Consider the following 13,502-nt stretch of genomic DNA (forward strand, 5'->3'; position numbering starts at 1 on the left):
ATGTTTATTGGGCATTTCAAAATGCTTGCTGAAACAAAGGGGTTTTATTTTGCTTATGACGAGGATGAGAACAAATGTTTGACAAAGGTTATTTGGGCTGATAAGGAAGGCATAAACAACTACAAAATATATGGAGATACGATCTCGTTTGACCCTACTTATGGGACAAACAAATATTTCATGGTATTTACTCCCTTCATGGGAGTAGACCACAACAAGAAAACAATCACTTTTGCCGCTGGATTACTTGAATTTGAGAGTTAGGAATCATTTGAATGGATTTTTTCGAAATTTCTGGAAGCAATGGGGCAGCAGCAACCTCAGTGTATAATAACCGACCAATGCCCTGGAATTAAAAAGGCATGTCCAAACATTTTGAAGAATTATGTGCACAAGTACTGCATGTGGCATATCATGCAGAAAGTGCCTGAGAAGGTCGGAAGAGCAATATGCAATGACACGGAATTTATGACAGACATAAATGCTGTTGTTTGGGATGTTGACTTAGAACCAGAAAAATTTGAACAAAACTGGCAAACCGTTATTGAAGCACATGGTATGCAAAACAACCGCTGGTTGAAGTACGTATTCTCAATCAGACAAAAGTGGATACCGGCTTACTTTCGCGATCTGCTTCTAGGTTGTTTGCTGAGGATAACCCAGAGATCTGAAAGTTCAAACAACTATTTCAAATGGTTTGAAAGCCACTTTGGAACCCTTGTTGAGTTCTGGATGAGGTACAATTCTGCAATAGAACAACAAATGCATTCACAAAGGCGGATGGACACTGCCAACGAGGATAGTATGCTCGAGAAAGTAGGACCAATGAAGGTAGAGATACATGCGTCACTTGTGTACACACATCCTATCTTTACAGACTTTCAGCAGGAAGTCAAACATGCGATATGCAGCATGGGGGTCAGGGGTTTGACAACAATAGGGATAGTGGAGTACCATGATGTTCGTGATGGACTGAAGCACAGAAACTTCCGAGTGGAATTTAACATCTAAACTAAAGAGAGCAAATGTGCATGTAAGCTGTTTGAGAGGCGTGGCATTGTCTGTCGACATATACTGTGGGTGTGGAATGGTAGGCAGGTATACAAGATACCTGAGCCTTATGTCCTTGCTCGATGGACAAAGAAATCCTACAGACCAATTGTCCAAGATGAAACTGAAAGGTCATAGAAGAGATTGACGAAGCTGACATCAAGAAAGCTGAGATGTCAAAGGCTTGGTCTGAGATTTATGCAACTGTCGGGGTGATGGACACTCATGCTACGGTTAAACAGATGAAGCAACTGCAGAAAACCCTGAAACAGTTCAGGGAGAACATCACAGGACCAATTGAACCCAAAACTAAAAGCCAGGAAATCGAGGATCTTCTTGGCATCACAGCTTCAAATGATATTGACCTTCGACCGCCAAACAAGGCCAAGAATAAGGGAAGTGGCAAAAGATTGAGGTCGTTGAAAGAAAAGGCCAAGAGCAAGCCATAAAAGAGGAAGCGAAGATGCGGTAACTGCAAGAAGTGGGTAAACCACAACGTAGAACTTGTAATCTTCCTTTTGCTGAAAGTCCCCCTTCTGATGACGATGATGAAGAAGAATCGGAAACTGAAGAGGTATGAATCTGCACTATTATTCTTTTATTATTCTAATGTTATCCTGTTATTATGCTGTTATTCCTCTATTATTCTGGTGTTACGCAAAAGACAAGGGCTATGATGAAGACCTCGCCTAAACATCAAAGACTTTTACTATTTGTCATTGTTTGAATTATATTTTATCCTAAAATGTTACTCCCTCTGGCTTTTATTTTTCTTCCCGTTTCTCTATTATATGTGAGGAGTATTATAATGAAATGAGAAGAAAACAGCAAGCCGGAGGGAGTACTAGATAATAAAGTGAGACCTACATTATATGAGAATTATTACTAGTTAATTTGCTTTTTTTTTTTAAATCTTATCTGATTGTCTTCCACAAACCAATCATAAATAAAACTCCATTTAACAGTACAATAATAGTTGAATAACAGATTAATATTATTAATTAAAGGCTTTTCAGTTTTCACAACAGTTACCTAATCTAATCTAATTAGAAAAAAAATGTTTGTATCTCACAACCACCTATAAATACTTCCATTGGAAAAAAAAAACAGAGACTGAAAATTTCATTCCAAAAAACCTCTTTATCTCCTTTGCAAAAGGTAATTTCTTATGTTTTTATTTTTATTTTTCTTTGGTTACACTATATTCGATACCGCAGAAAGGTAATTTTCTTTTTTATGCTCTGCTTTGCTTTTGGTTGAAATATTTTGAACATCTTTTTATAATGCAAAAAGGTTCATACTTCCCATGGTGCAGAATGAGTGACGTAACTGACGATAACTAAAGGTCTCCAACATGGGAGGAAATTGATGAAGCAAAACAGAAAATAGAGTCACTTTTAATAGAGTTGATCGAGACATGAACAAATGTAGAGGCAGCAGAAAACCGTGAAGAGGTCTTAATAACAGAGCTCGCAAACGTTAGAGCACAATTGAAGGTTGCTGAAATTCACAATGAATGTATGCGTAGACAGTTAAAGGAAAAGAAAAATAGGAACTACATAGAAGCCGACATGGACAATTAATTCATCGCTGGTGTGAATGCTTTGCAGAAGTCTTACGCTGAACTTTATCCTCCAATCTCTGACAATTGGACACCAGTTCTGAAAGCCATGGAACTTATGGATGGATACAAAAACCCTTTTAAGGATGAGTGGTCGGACTAAATCTTTTCGGTAACTTGTCGTTACGAGCACCTAGACCAAAACACAATTTATAACTTCACAAACAACTCCACAATTAGTAAAGAGGCAAGTAAAGGTCGGATCCCAAGGGACGGGAATTGAGATGAGATTTCTATTGAAACTAGTGGTGTCTTAGGGGTGTCACAGTTGGGTTGATGTAGAAGGTCACTAAACTAAATAGCAATGAAAATAAACAAGCAAGATGAATTAAAAGGGTTGTAAACAATTGATAAAAAGCACTAGGGTGTCATGAGGTCATAGGGGAATCATGGGAATTGATCATACAAACATGTTCTCAAATTATAAGCAAGCAATTATGTTGTGATGGATTGAGTTGGGTTATATCTTACAATCCTAGGAAAGTTTGGGTCCCGGAGCTGAATCGATTAGATTGTACAACACCTACAAGTCGACTTAATCTTCCCTACTCAACAACATGCATGGTCTAATGAGACTCGAGTTGGTTTATGTCTTACAAGTCTCATTGAAAAGATAGGTGATGGGTAAAAAATGTAAGGATTCATAGGCTCGCATTTCATCAAACATAACATGTGCATGAGTTGAGATCAAAACAAGCAAGTAAATAAACCATGAAAGCATATTAATTTAAGCATGAATCATTCCCCATGTTGGTTTCCCCTAATCACCCATTAACCCTAGCTAGGTGACTACTCACTCATTATCATGTTGATCATGCTAGCAAGGTTGTCAATCATACCAACAAAGTAAAACATGATGAATAAATGAAAGTAATTAACAATAATTAAAAAGGGATTAAGAGAATTATACCTACTAATGATTCCAATAATAAAGCAAAGATAAAAGAAGTACTTGATGCTTGATTGAGAGGTTGTCAATCTCCCAATAATAACCCAAATAATCTTCAATTACCCAAAATAAAGGATGAACAAAAGAGAGATTAAGGAAATAAAACTTGTATTAAAACTTGATTAATTGTTGATTATAAAACCAAAGAGAGATTTGATTGATATTAACTACTCTAAGAATTGGTAAGAAGAACATGCTGTTCTAATTAGACTAATGGGGTATTTATAGTGGAAATTAGGTGGATGCATTAGGGTTAACTAAGGGCTAAACTAGTAATTACACTTTTGAGATTTGAGCAGGGAAACGCCAGTATTTTTCGAAGGATGGGCATCTTTCATTGAAGCTTGAAGAAACGAAATCTTGCTGTCTTGGAATCCGTGCGTCTTAGGCACGGGACGGCCGGATTCAGCAGTCTCTGCCCGGGCGTCTTCAAGGGAATCCGGGCGTCTTCTGGGCTTGCTGCTCGGGCGTCTTTGGGAGAAGACGGCCGGAATGTAGAGGTTGAGGATGGGCGTCTTCCAGTCAATCCGCACGGATTGCTGGACAGCTTCATTTCTTTATTCTTTTCTTCCTTTCCTTCATAAAATCCTTGGGGATTTCCTCGGGGATGCAAGGATCCTTTCGCGTCATTGCCCAACTACTATAATATGTACAAATGCATTCTAATCTTGTCTCTCGTTGATGCTTGGTCATTGAAATCAATCAATTTAGTCTCATTTTGCCATGAAAATGCAAGGTTTGCACTCCTTTCCTACCAAGGACACAAAACCTCAAAGAATATGCAAAACAAAGAACTAAAGACAATAAATGACCCAAATATGCACTAAAAAGCATGGGAACAAGGCTAATTCGGGGGCTAAATATGCGCATCAAATATCCCCAAACCGAACCTTTGCTCGTCCCGAGTAAAGAGGTGACGAAGACTAGGACCATTATTTAAACTAACCTAATAACATAGCTGATATGAGACAATTAGCGGGTCTCACTCCGCCCCTTCAACTCACAACAAGACAACCATGAGGTAGGATGCCTTCTTGCAAGGCAAGGTGGGTCTTGCCAAAATGGCGACACATCCAAACATTAAGCACACAAAATCAAATAGTGGATGCATCTACAAAAGGAATAGCCACTTCCTCATCAAGTAGCGGAGGCAACTAAAAGAGAACAAATTTAAGAGCATATAATCCGTCACAAATACTAGTTCAACAAATCACTAAGGCTAAGAGGATGGCACTAAATCACCTCCAAATGGTGTTAAACTAGACTACTTTCGTCCTCAATTTCCAAATGCTTTCGTCAAGAGCGATCGGATGGTGTGGAATGATGATCCCTATGATGCTAGTAGCATATGACATGACAAGTCTCGAATTCTCTACAAAAGTAAAGGTCATGGATCGTCCCAAGCTCGACAAAGTGGCTTGACAAAAAGGCTTTTTGGGAATGGAATGCTCAAATCGTTATAAACAAAGGGTGGATATGACTAGTATTCAAAAATTGACCTGATTCAATTTTCACATTTCAAAAATTAGAGATGGGGTTTGTCTCTTCCGTGCTAATGTCCTTTGCTTTGGCCAATCGCTTATTAGGCAACCGGTTAACCTCTAGACAATAGCTTTTTGGGGTAATAGTCACTCTGTCTCTGGGCGGTTGAATTCACAACCGTGTGGGGGCCCAATTCAATGGATCCCTCTCCAAAGCACATTGAAGTGGTACGCCTCCATCAAAACAACTAAATTTCTCAATATTTCAACATTTCATAACATTTGAGGTTTCCTTGGCATTAAACGTTTCCACATACAAAATCTTTGAAATGAGCACTTCAAACTTATTGATAGAAGGTATTTTTGGGTTGCCTTACCACAAGGTCAATCAAGGTCACCTAGACAAGTTAACCAAGTCCACATCGCATCACATGGTTGGAATAGGTGACTCACATGCAAACCCTTGACTAGCCTTTGGGTCATGGGTCGAAAGACACTAGTATGACACAGTCTAGGGTGTTTTACAACCATTCTAGTAGGCAAAGTCTTAAGTTGAAAAAGTATTTGTAATGGCTTAGTTGCTCTTGTCAAAGTTTTCAATTAGGCACTTTTCAAAATATTTCATCTAAAGCAACTATATGCCATGATGCAACTAATATATACATCCTAATGCAAGTGATTCTACCAACTAATATGACATATAAACTAAATGCAAGTCCTAAGTTCACATTTTTATACCGCATCAATCAAAATAAAGCCACATAGTCATTAACATAAAGAGGAAAAAGGAGATTGGAAAGATCATACCATGCGGTCTTCATGATCCTCATGTCTCGGATGTGGCGTAGTCAATGAATATGAACAAGGATAGAACAAACGCAATATATACAATAATATATACATGACTACACTACAAAGGAAAAGAACTTGTTTTTGGTTTTTCAAATTTCAAATTTTTAATATTTTTCGAAATTTTTCAATTTTTTTGGATTTTTGAATAAAAGTTAAGTTAGAATTCCCCATCCCCACACTAATATGGGCATTGTCCTCAATGGCCAAAATGATGGGAAATTATGCAAACATGATGCATGAATTCTATACTAAATGCAAGCTACACTAATCTACACTACATGATGCATGGTTTTTGTTTGTGACAGAGAGGATAATTTAGATTACCTCCCGTTGTGTATGCATGTACTTTCCCAAACCGAGTTAGACATTATTGCTAATATCCTAAGGTTGGGTGTAGTTCATGCACACATGATGCAATGCATGAATCTAAATTTATCATTTTGGATTTTCAAAAGATGGGAACAATAAAATGAGAACACCTCAATGGGGCCGAGGTGTTAGTCCTCTATGGTGCTAGGACTACTCCAACAATGATCAAGATAAATAAATAAATAAAGAGAGAAATAGACAAACCTCAAGAGGGTAGGAGCCTCCAAAGCTTGCTAATCTTCCATCATATCATCTCTATCATCATCTTCCTCACTAGAAATGGACTCATCACCACTTTCTTCTTCACTTTCTTGTTCACCTTGCTCATCATCCTCTTCTCCATCTTCACTAGCTTCTTCATCAATGTTATCATCAACCTCTTCATCACCGATAACCTCATTATCACCCGGAACAACCCTAGATGCACTCGGAAAGAAGACTTCCCTATCCGCCCAACTAGGCAAAGGACATGAAGGGTCAAGTAGTCCTTGCCTAGCTAAGTGAAGGAGGGGTGGATATTGGGCTAAGTAAGCATCTTTCCGGTCCTCGAAGGCTTGCTTGTGCATCTCTTGCATAAGAAGAGTCAAATAATCATTTCTTGCTTCAACACCTTCGGGCTTGAACTCTTGGTACTCGAAAGGATAGGGTGGTGTGACAATGGAAGAGGAGGGCATTTCAAGTTCACCCTTTTGTTGTCGGATAATGTATTCGGCCTCTTTTGAAAGGGGAAGTAGATAGTTGGTCCGGTGGACACTCAAACGACAAATCTTCGAAGGCAAAGTAAAAGATCTAGCCTCACTAGGGAGCCATCCATACTTGGTGTCAAGAGGGTTATGAGAGACCCACTTGTACTTGTTCATCATAGTATCAATATCAATGAGATGACCACCCTTCTTGGCCACATACTTGTTATCCTTGTTGAAGTTCGGATCGAAGTATTTAGTTAAAATAGTGACTAGACCTCCATTCACAATAACGGTAGTGCCTTACTTCCCACAATCAACATTTAGCCATCTATCCACCAAAAGCCTTAGAGAGTTGAAAGGCTTGGTGAATTCCCTTCCAATGTTCAAGGCCGACTCAAGAAGGACAAAATCGAGTTTGGTGAAATGGTTGGTGTCTTTTCTTGCAATGATGGTGTTTCCTATGACCTTGTGCCACACTCTAATGCCCGGATGGTGGACTAATAGAGCGCGACTAGCATGAAAGTTCTCAAATTTCCTTCCGGAAATCGCCTCCCAAAGAGGGTCGGGGTCATACTTGCCAACATTCTTAAAATAACTCGGTGAATCACTAAGACCCAAAGCTTTACCCATTTCCTCAAAGGAGATGGGCCTACTAACATTAGCTAGGCGAAACTCGATGCTTTCCATAGTCTCAACCTTATTAACTTTCAAAGAACTCAAAAATTCTAAGGTAAGGGAGGGGTATGTCAATTCCTTTGATTCAAACAATTTCTCCAACCCCATGGCTTTAAAGAAGGCTCTAGTTTGCTCAAGGACACCCAACTTATCTAAGGCATCTTCATAAATAAACTTGGTGGGAAGAAATGATTTACTAGCAAACTTGGCAAAAGTGTCCCTATGGGATTTGGAAATGAAAATTACCTCCGGTTAATTCGAAAGTTGAGCAATTTCCGGAGTAGTAGATGTTGTTGCTTCCATGGGAGGTTGTTCTTGTTGCATTTCCAAGTTTGGGCTAGCTACCACCATAGCTAATGCTTTCTTTGCTTGAAGACTCTTTTGTCTTGATGAGAGTGCCTTTGCCTTTGGTGCCTTTTCCTTTGTTGCTCTTGTTGCTCCCTTTGTCCTTGACATTGATGAATAAACCAAGAAAAGAGTGAAAAATCTTCAATTTCTAGTGCACCCAAATCGATTTAAAGATGAAAGGCTTTGCCTTTATGAATTCAAAAATCGACTCAAAGGTTTGAAGATTTTATGCTTTGTTTTGATTTTTGTTGAGAGAGGAGTGATTGATTTGTTGTTAAAAGGATGTTTTGATTTGATTTTGGTGAATGTTGTTGAGGAATCTTGTTTTTGTGATGGAGAGGATGAGGGTTTTGGAGTTATGGGGTTTATGGGTAGTGTTATGAATGAAGAAATGAAGAAATGAATGTGGGAGGGGGTTTATAATAAACCCGAAAAATTTGAAATGCAGGGGGGGACGGGCGGCTTTCCTTCGGGACGCCCGGATTTTGCCTGTTCCGGGTTTCAAAATTCTCGCCTAAAGACGGGCGGATTTGAACAAAGACGGGCGGATTTGAAAATGCGGGACGGGCGTCTTTCAGTGAAGACGGGCGGATTCCTTTACAGGACTTTTTCTTGTTTCCTCAGCCAAGAAGACGGGCGACTTTTTGAAGACGGGCAGATTCTAATGCAAGACACCCGGATTCGTTGACAGTCACAAAATTTCAAAAGTTCAGCTCAGAAGGACGGGCGTCTTCTGCCCAATATGCCCGGATTGCCTGAAGACGGGCGGATTCTCCTGAAACCGCTCGGGTTCGACCCCTTTTACCCGGATTCAGTTCCATCCGTGTACTTTGCATATCCCTTGTCAGTTTTCATTCTTCAAAGTCTCGTGTTCTTCATTGTGGGGGCACTACTAAGGCATGGATAGCCTAGGCAATTGCTATCCCCACACTAAGCTAAAGCACTACACATCAATTGAAATTATTAGTCCCTCCCTCACTTCTCTCAAACATGATAATTATCTTGATCAAAGTATAAAAATCCAAAAATAACAAAAATGCAATATAAGAATTGAAATGCGAGTTAGGGAGTTAGAAATATTTACAAATGGTGGTTTAGGGAGGACTCCACCAAACTCTCATTCTTGATGAGATGTCAAGGGGGCATGTTCAAGGTGTTGTTGATGTTGCTCAACACCTTGAAAAAGTAATCAAACGCTTGTTCATTGTCATGATAAAGGTCTTCAATAGACCTTGGCCCTTGTTGTCGGTCTTGATCGATGGCATTACCAATGTAGGGATTGAAAATCCCTTCGAATTCGTCGTCCCAAAGACCACAAACTTCATTAAGTTGATCATTGAAAATCTCTTGATTTGATGGAGACAACTCTCCCATTTTCTTTCCTTGGCCAATAAGGCCATCTTCTTCATTGCTTGACTTTGGTGAGCTTTGCAAGCTCTCTTAGTCACAATTCACTTGCTCTTTGAATGGTGCATCTTCAATTTTCTTCTTCCATTGGAGTTCCGACTTCTTTCTATCATCCTTCTGACTATAATGATCGATATAAAACATGGTTCATGTAAACGAGGGGCTCTCCATGTTTTACATCAATCACCGCACCCGCGGTGTGTAAGAAAGGTCTTCCTAGGATGATTGGAATGTTGGAGTCTTCTTCCATATCAACAATGACAAAGTCCACCGGGATGAAAAACTTCCCAATTCGTACGGGAACATCTTCCCATATCCCTAATGGTGTCTTTGTCGATCTATCGGCCATTTGGAGTGAGATATTGGTGCATTTAAGCTCTCCCATCCCCAACCTTTTACTTACCAAATACGACATAACACTCACACTAGCCCCTAGATCACATAAGGCCTTGTTGATCGTGGTGTCGCCAATGGTACACGGTATTGAGAAGCTTCCCGGATCCTTTAGTTTTGGAGGTGAACTCCCTTGAAGTATTGCACTACTCACCTTAGTGAAGGCGATAGTCTCAAGCTTCCGGATCGACTTCTTCTTTGTGAGGATGTCTTTCATGTATTTCGCATAGGCCGGCACGTGATTGATTAATTCCGTGAAAGGAATTGAAACTTCCAAATTCTTCACAATTTCCATAAACTTTCCAAGTTGGTCATCAAATTTGGGCTTGGCTTGACGACTTGGAAAAGGAAGTCTAATCACAATGGGCTCCTTCTCCTTGACCTTGTCTTCATTTTTCTTTGAAATTTCTTCTTTTGATGGTTCTCCATCCTTGGAGTTTTGCACAATTTCTTCCTTATCACCAGCTTCCACAACTTCATCCTCAACTTACTTCTTAGGTGCTTCATACCTTGTACCACTTCTCAAGTGAATGGCACTAACCGTTTCATGTCTTGGGGGATTACTTTGAGGTTGTAATTGCCCCTTTTGTCTTTGTGAGCTTGAAGATGCTAGTTGAGTCAATTGGGTTTCCAACATCTTGGTGTGAGCTAGAATGTTGTTGATGGTGGTTACCTTTGCTTGACTATCTTTTTGCATTTGAGTGAAAAATTCTTGTTGATTCTTTTGCATTTGGAGGACCGCTTTTTGAACATCAAAACCTTGGTCATTTTGGTGATTGTATGGATTTTGATTTTGGTAACCTTGGTTTTGGTTATAAAAGGGTCTTTGATTTTGGTTTCTCATGGGAGGTGGGGTGTATGTTGTTTGAGGGTTTTGAACATTTTGGCTTTTGTATGAGAGATTTAGATGGAATTTGGTGTTTTCATTGTAATAGTTGGAATAAGGGGTACCACTCTTGTATGCTTGGAAAGCATTCACTTGTTCATTTGTTCCCCTACATTCACTTTGGTCATGTCCCAAAGTTCCACAATTCTCACATATCCCACTTGGGATTGATGAAGATGCCGTCATGGCATTAACATGATGCTTTGGTGATTTTGAGGCCTCTTCAAGTCTAGCCATAGCTTTTTCAAACTTCAAATTGATTGTGTCAATGTGAGCACTAAGTTGAGCACCCAATTGAGTAACAGAGTCCCCTTCATGCTTTCCTCCTCTAGTAGCCTTGCGAGGTCTACTATATTGTGAGTTATGGACCGCCATTTCCTTAATTTTGTTCCAAGTTTGATTGTCATCAACTTCGGTGAACATTCCATGTGATCCCATGTTGAGAATGTTCCTTGAATCTTCATATAGACTGTTCCAAAATTGTTGTACCAAGAACCACTCGCTAAGTCCATGGTGAGGACATGAGCGACAAATTCCCTTGAACCGCTCCCAAGCTTCATACAAAGATTCTTCATCCCTTTGCTTAAAACCCGTAATTTGAGCTCTTAGCATGTTAGTCTTTTCCGGTGGGTAGAATTTTTTGTAGAAAGCTAGAACCAACTTCTTCCAAGAATCAATTCCGAGAGTGGCCTTATCAAGGCCCTTCAACCATTGTTTCGCGGTGCCAATTAGAGAAAAAGGAAATAAGACCCATCGAATTTGGTTTTGAGTTACACCGGTTTGAGAAATCGCATCACAATAGTCACAAAAGGTTTCCATATGAGAATGAGGGTCTTCACTAGGCATCCCCCCAAATTGGCTCCTTTCGACTACTTGGATAAAGGCGGATTTGGCAATAAAATTTCCGGTCAAATGTTGTGGTGTGGGAGTACCATTGGGTAGGTTCTCCTCGGTGGGTACGGAATGTGATGAAAACTTAGGCATTGTGGGTTGATTTTGTGTGGTATTTTGTGTTGGGTTCTCCTCACCTTCTCTTGCAAAAGGGTTGATTTTGTGTGGTATTTTGTGTTGGGTTCTCCTCACCTTCTCCTAGCAAGTCTTCTATTGGTTGTCAAAGTTCTTTCAATTTCACGATCAAAAGGTAACAAATCACCTTGTGACCTTCTAGACATGCAAAATATCAAACAACTCGAAAACAATTAGAACAAACCTTGAGGAGTTTTACTTCCCCAAGGCAAAGAAAGACACAACTACAACAATATAAGAAAATCTAAATCAAGTTAACACCGTCCCCGGCAACGGCGCCATTTTTTGGTCGGACTAAATCTTTTCGGTAACTTGTCGTTAGGAGCACCTAGACCAAAACACAATTTATAACTTCACAAACAACTCTACAATTAGTAAAGAGGCAAGTAAAGGTCGGATCCCAAGGGACGGGAATTGTGATGAGATTTCTATTGAAACTAGTGGTGTCTTAGAGGTGTCACAATTGGGTTGATGTAGAAGGTCACTAAACTAAATAGCAATGAAAATAAACAAGCAAGATGAATTAAAAGGGTTGTAAACAATTGATAAAAAGCACTAGGGTGTCAGGGGGTCATAGGGGAATAATGGGAATTGATCATACAAACATGTTCTCAAATTATAAGCAAGCAATTATTGTTGTGATGGATTGAGTTGGGTTATATCTTACAATCCTAGGAAAGTTTGGGTCCCGGAGCCGAATCGATTAGATTGTACAACACCTACAAGTCGACTTAATCTTCCCTACTCAACAACATGCATGGTCTAATGAGACTCGAGTTGGTTTATGTCTTACAAGTCTCATTGAAAAGATAGGTGATGGGTAAAAAATGCAAGGATTCATAGGCTCGCATTTCATTAAACATAACATGTGCATGAGTTGAGATCAAAACAAGCAAGCAAATAAACCATGAAAGCATATTAATTTAAGCATGAATCATTCCCCATGTTGGTTTCCCCTAATCACCGATTAACCCTAGCTAGCTGACTACTCACTCATTATCATGTTGATCATGCTAGCAAGGTTGTCAATCATAACAACAAAGTAAAACATGATGAATAAATGAAAGTAATTAATAATAATTAAAAAGGGATTAAGAGAATTATACCTACTAATGATTCCAATAATAAAGCAAAGATAAAATAAGTACTTGATGCTTGATTGAGAGGTTGTCAATCTCCCAATAATAACCCAAATAATCTTCAATTACCCAAAATAAAGGATGAACAAAAGAGAGATTAAGGAAATAAAACTTGTATTAAAACTTGATTAATTGTTGATTACAAAACCAAAGAGAGATTTGATTGATATTAACTACTCTAAGAATTGGTAAGAAGAACATGCTGTTCTAATTAGACTAATGGGGTATTTATAGTGGAAATTAGGTGGATGCATTAGGGTTAACTAAGGGCTAAACTAGTAATTACACTTTTGAGATTTGAGCAGGGAAACGCCAGTATTTTTCGAAGGATGGGCATCTTTCATTGAAGCTTGAAGAAACGAAATCTTGCTGTCTTGGAATCCGTGCGTCTTAGGCACGGGACGGCCGGATTCAGCAGTCTCTGCCCGGGCGTCTTCAAGGGAATCCGGGCGTCTTCTGGGCTTGTCATTTCTTTCTTCTTTTCTTCCTTTCCTTCATAAAATCCTTGGGGATTTCCTCGGGGATGCAAGGATCCTTTCGCGTCATTGCCCAACTACTATAATATGTACAAAGGCCTTCTAATCTTGTCTCTCCTTGATGCTCGGTCATTGAATTCAATT

The 13,502-nt window shown here is 39.4% G+C and overlaps 1 protein-coding gene and 1 non-coding gene across 2 annotated transcripts; both read left to right on the forward strand.

Moving 5' to 3' along the window:
- Positions 1–303: 303 nt before the first annotated feature.
- LOC141601704 (protein FAR1-RELATED SEQUENCE 5-like) lies at positions 304–1,011 on the forward strand. Its single transcript, XM_074422001.1, has one exon. It carries the CDS (start codon positions 304–306, stop codon positions 1,009–1,011), a length of 708 nt encoding a protein of 235 aa, XP_074278102.1.
- Positions 1,012–11,222: 10,211 nt separating this feature from the next.
- Positions 11,223–11,329, forward strand: LOC141604450 (small nucleolar RNA R71). The gene has a single exon (XR_012526149.1). It is a non-coding gene; the product is annotated as a small nucleolar RNA R71 (small nucleolar RNA).
- Positions 11,330–13,502: the final 2,173 nt, after the last annotated feature.

The sequence above is a fragment of the Silene latifolia genome, chromosome 9 (assembly GCF_048544455.1).
Source record: "Silene latifolia isolate original U9 population chromosome 9, ASM4854445v1, whole genome shotgun sequence".
Taxonomy (NCBI): domain Eukaryota; kingdom Viridiplantae; phylum Streptophyta; class Magnoliopsida; order Caryophyllales; family Caryophyllaceae; genus Silene; species Silene latifolia.

Coding starts and splice junctions, on each gene's coding strand:
- LOC141601704 (XM_074422001.1), top strand. CDS start 304: ATGGGGCAGCAGCAACCTCAGTGTATAATAACCGACCAATGCCCTGGA.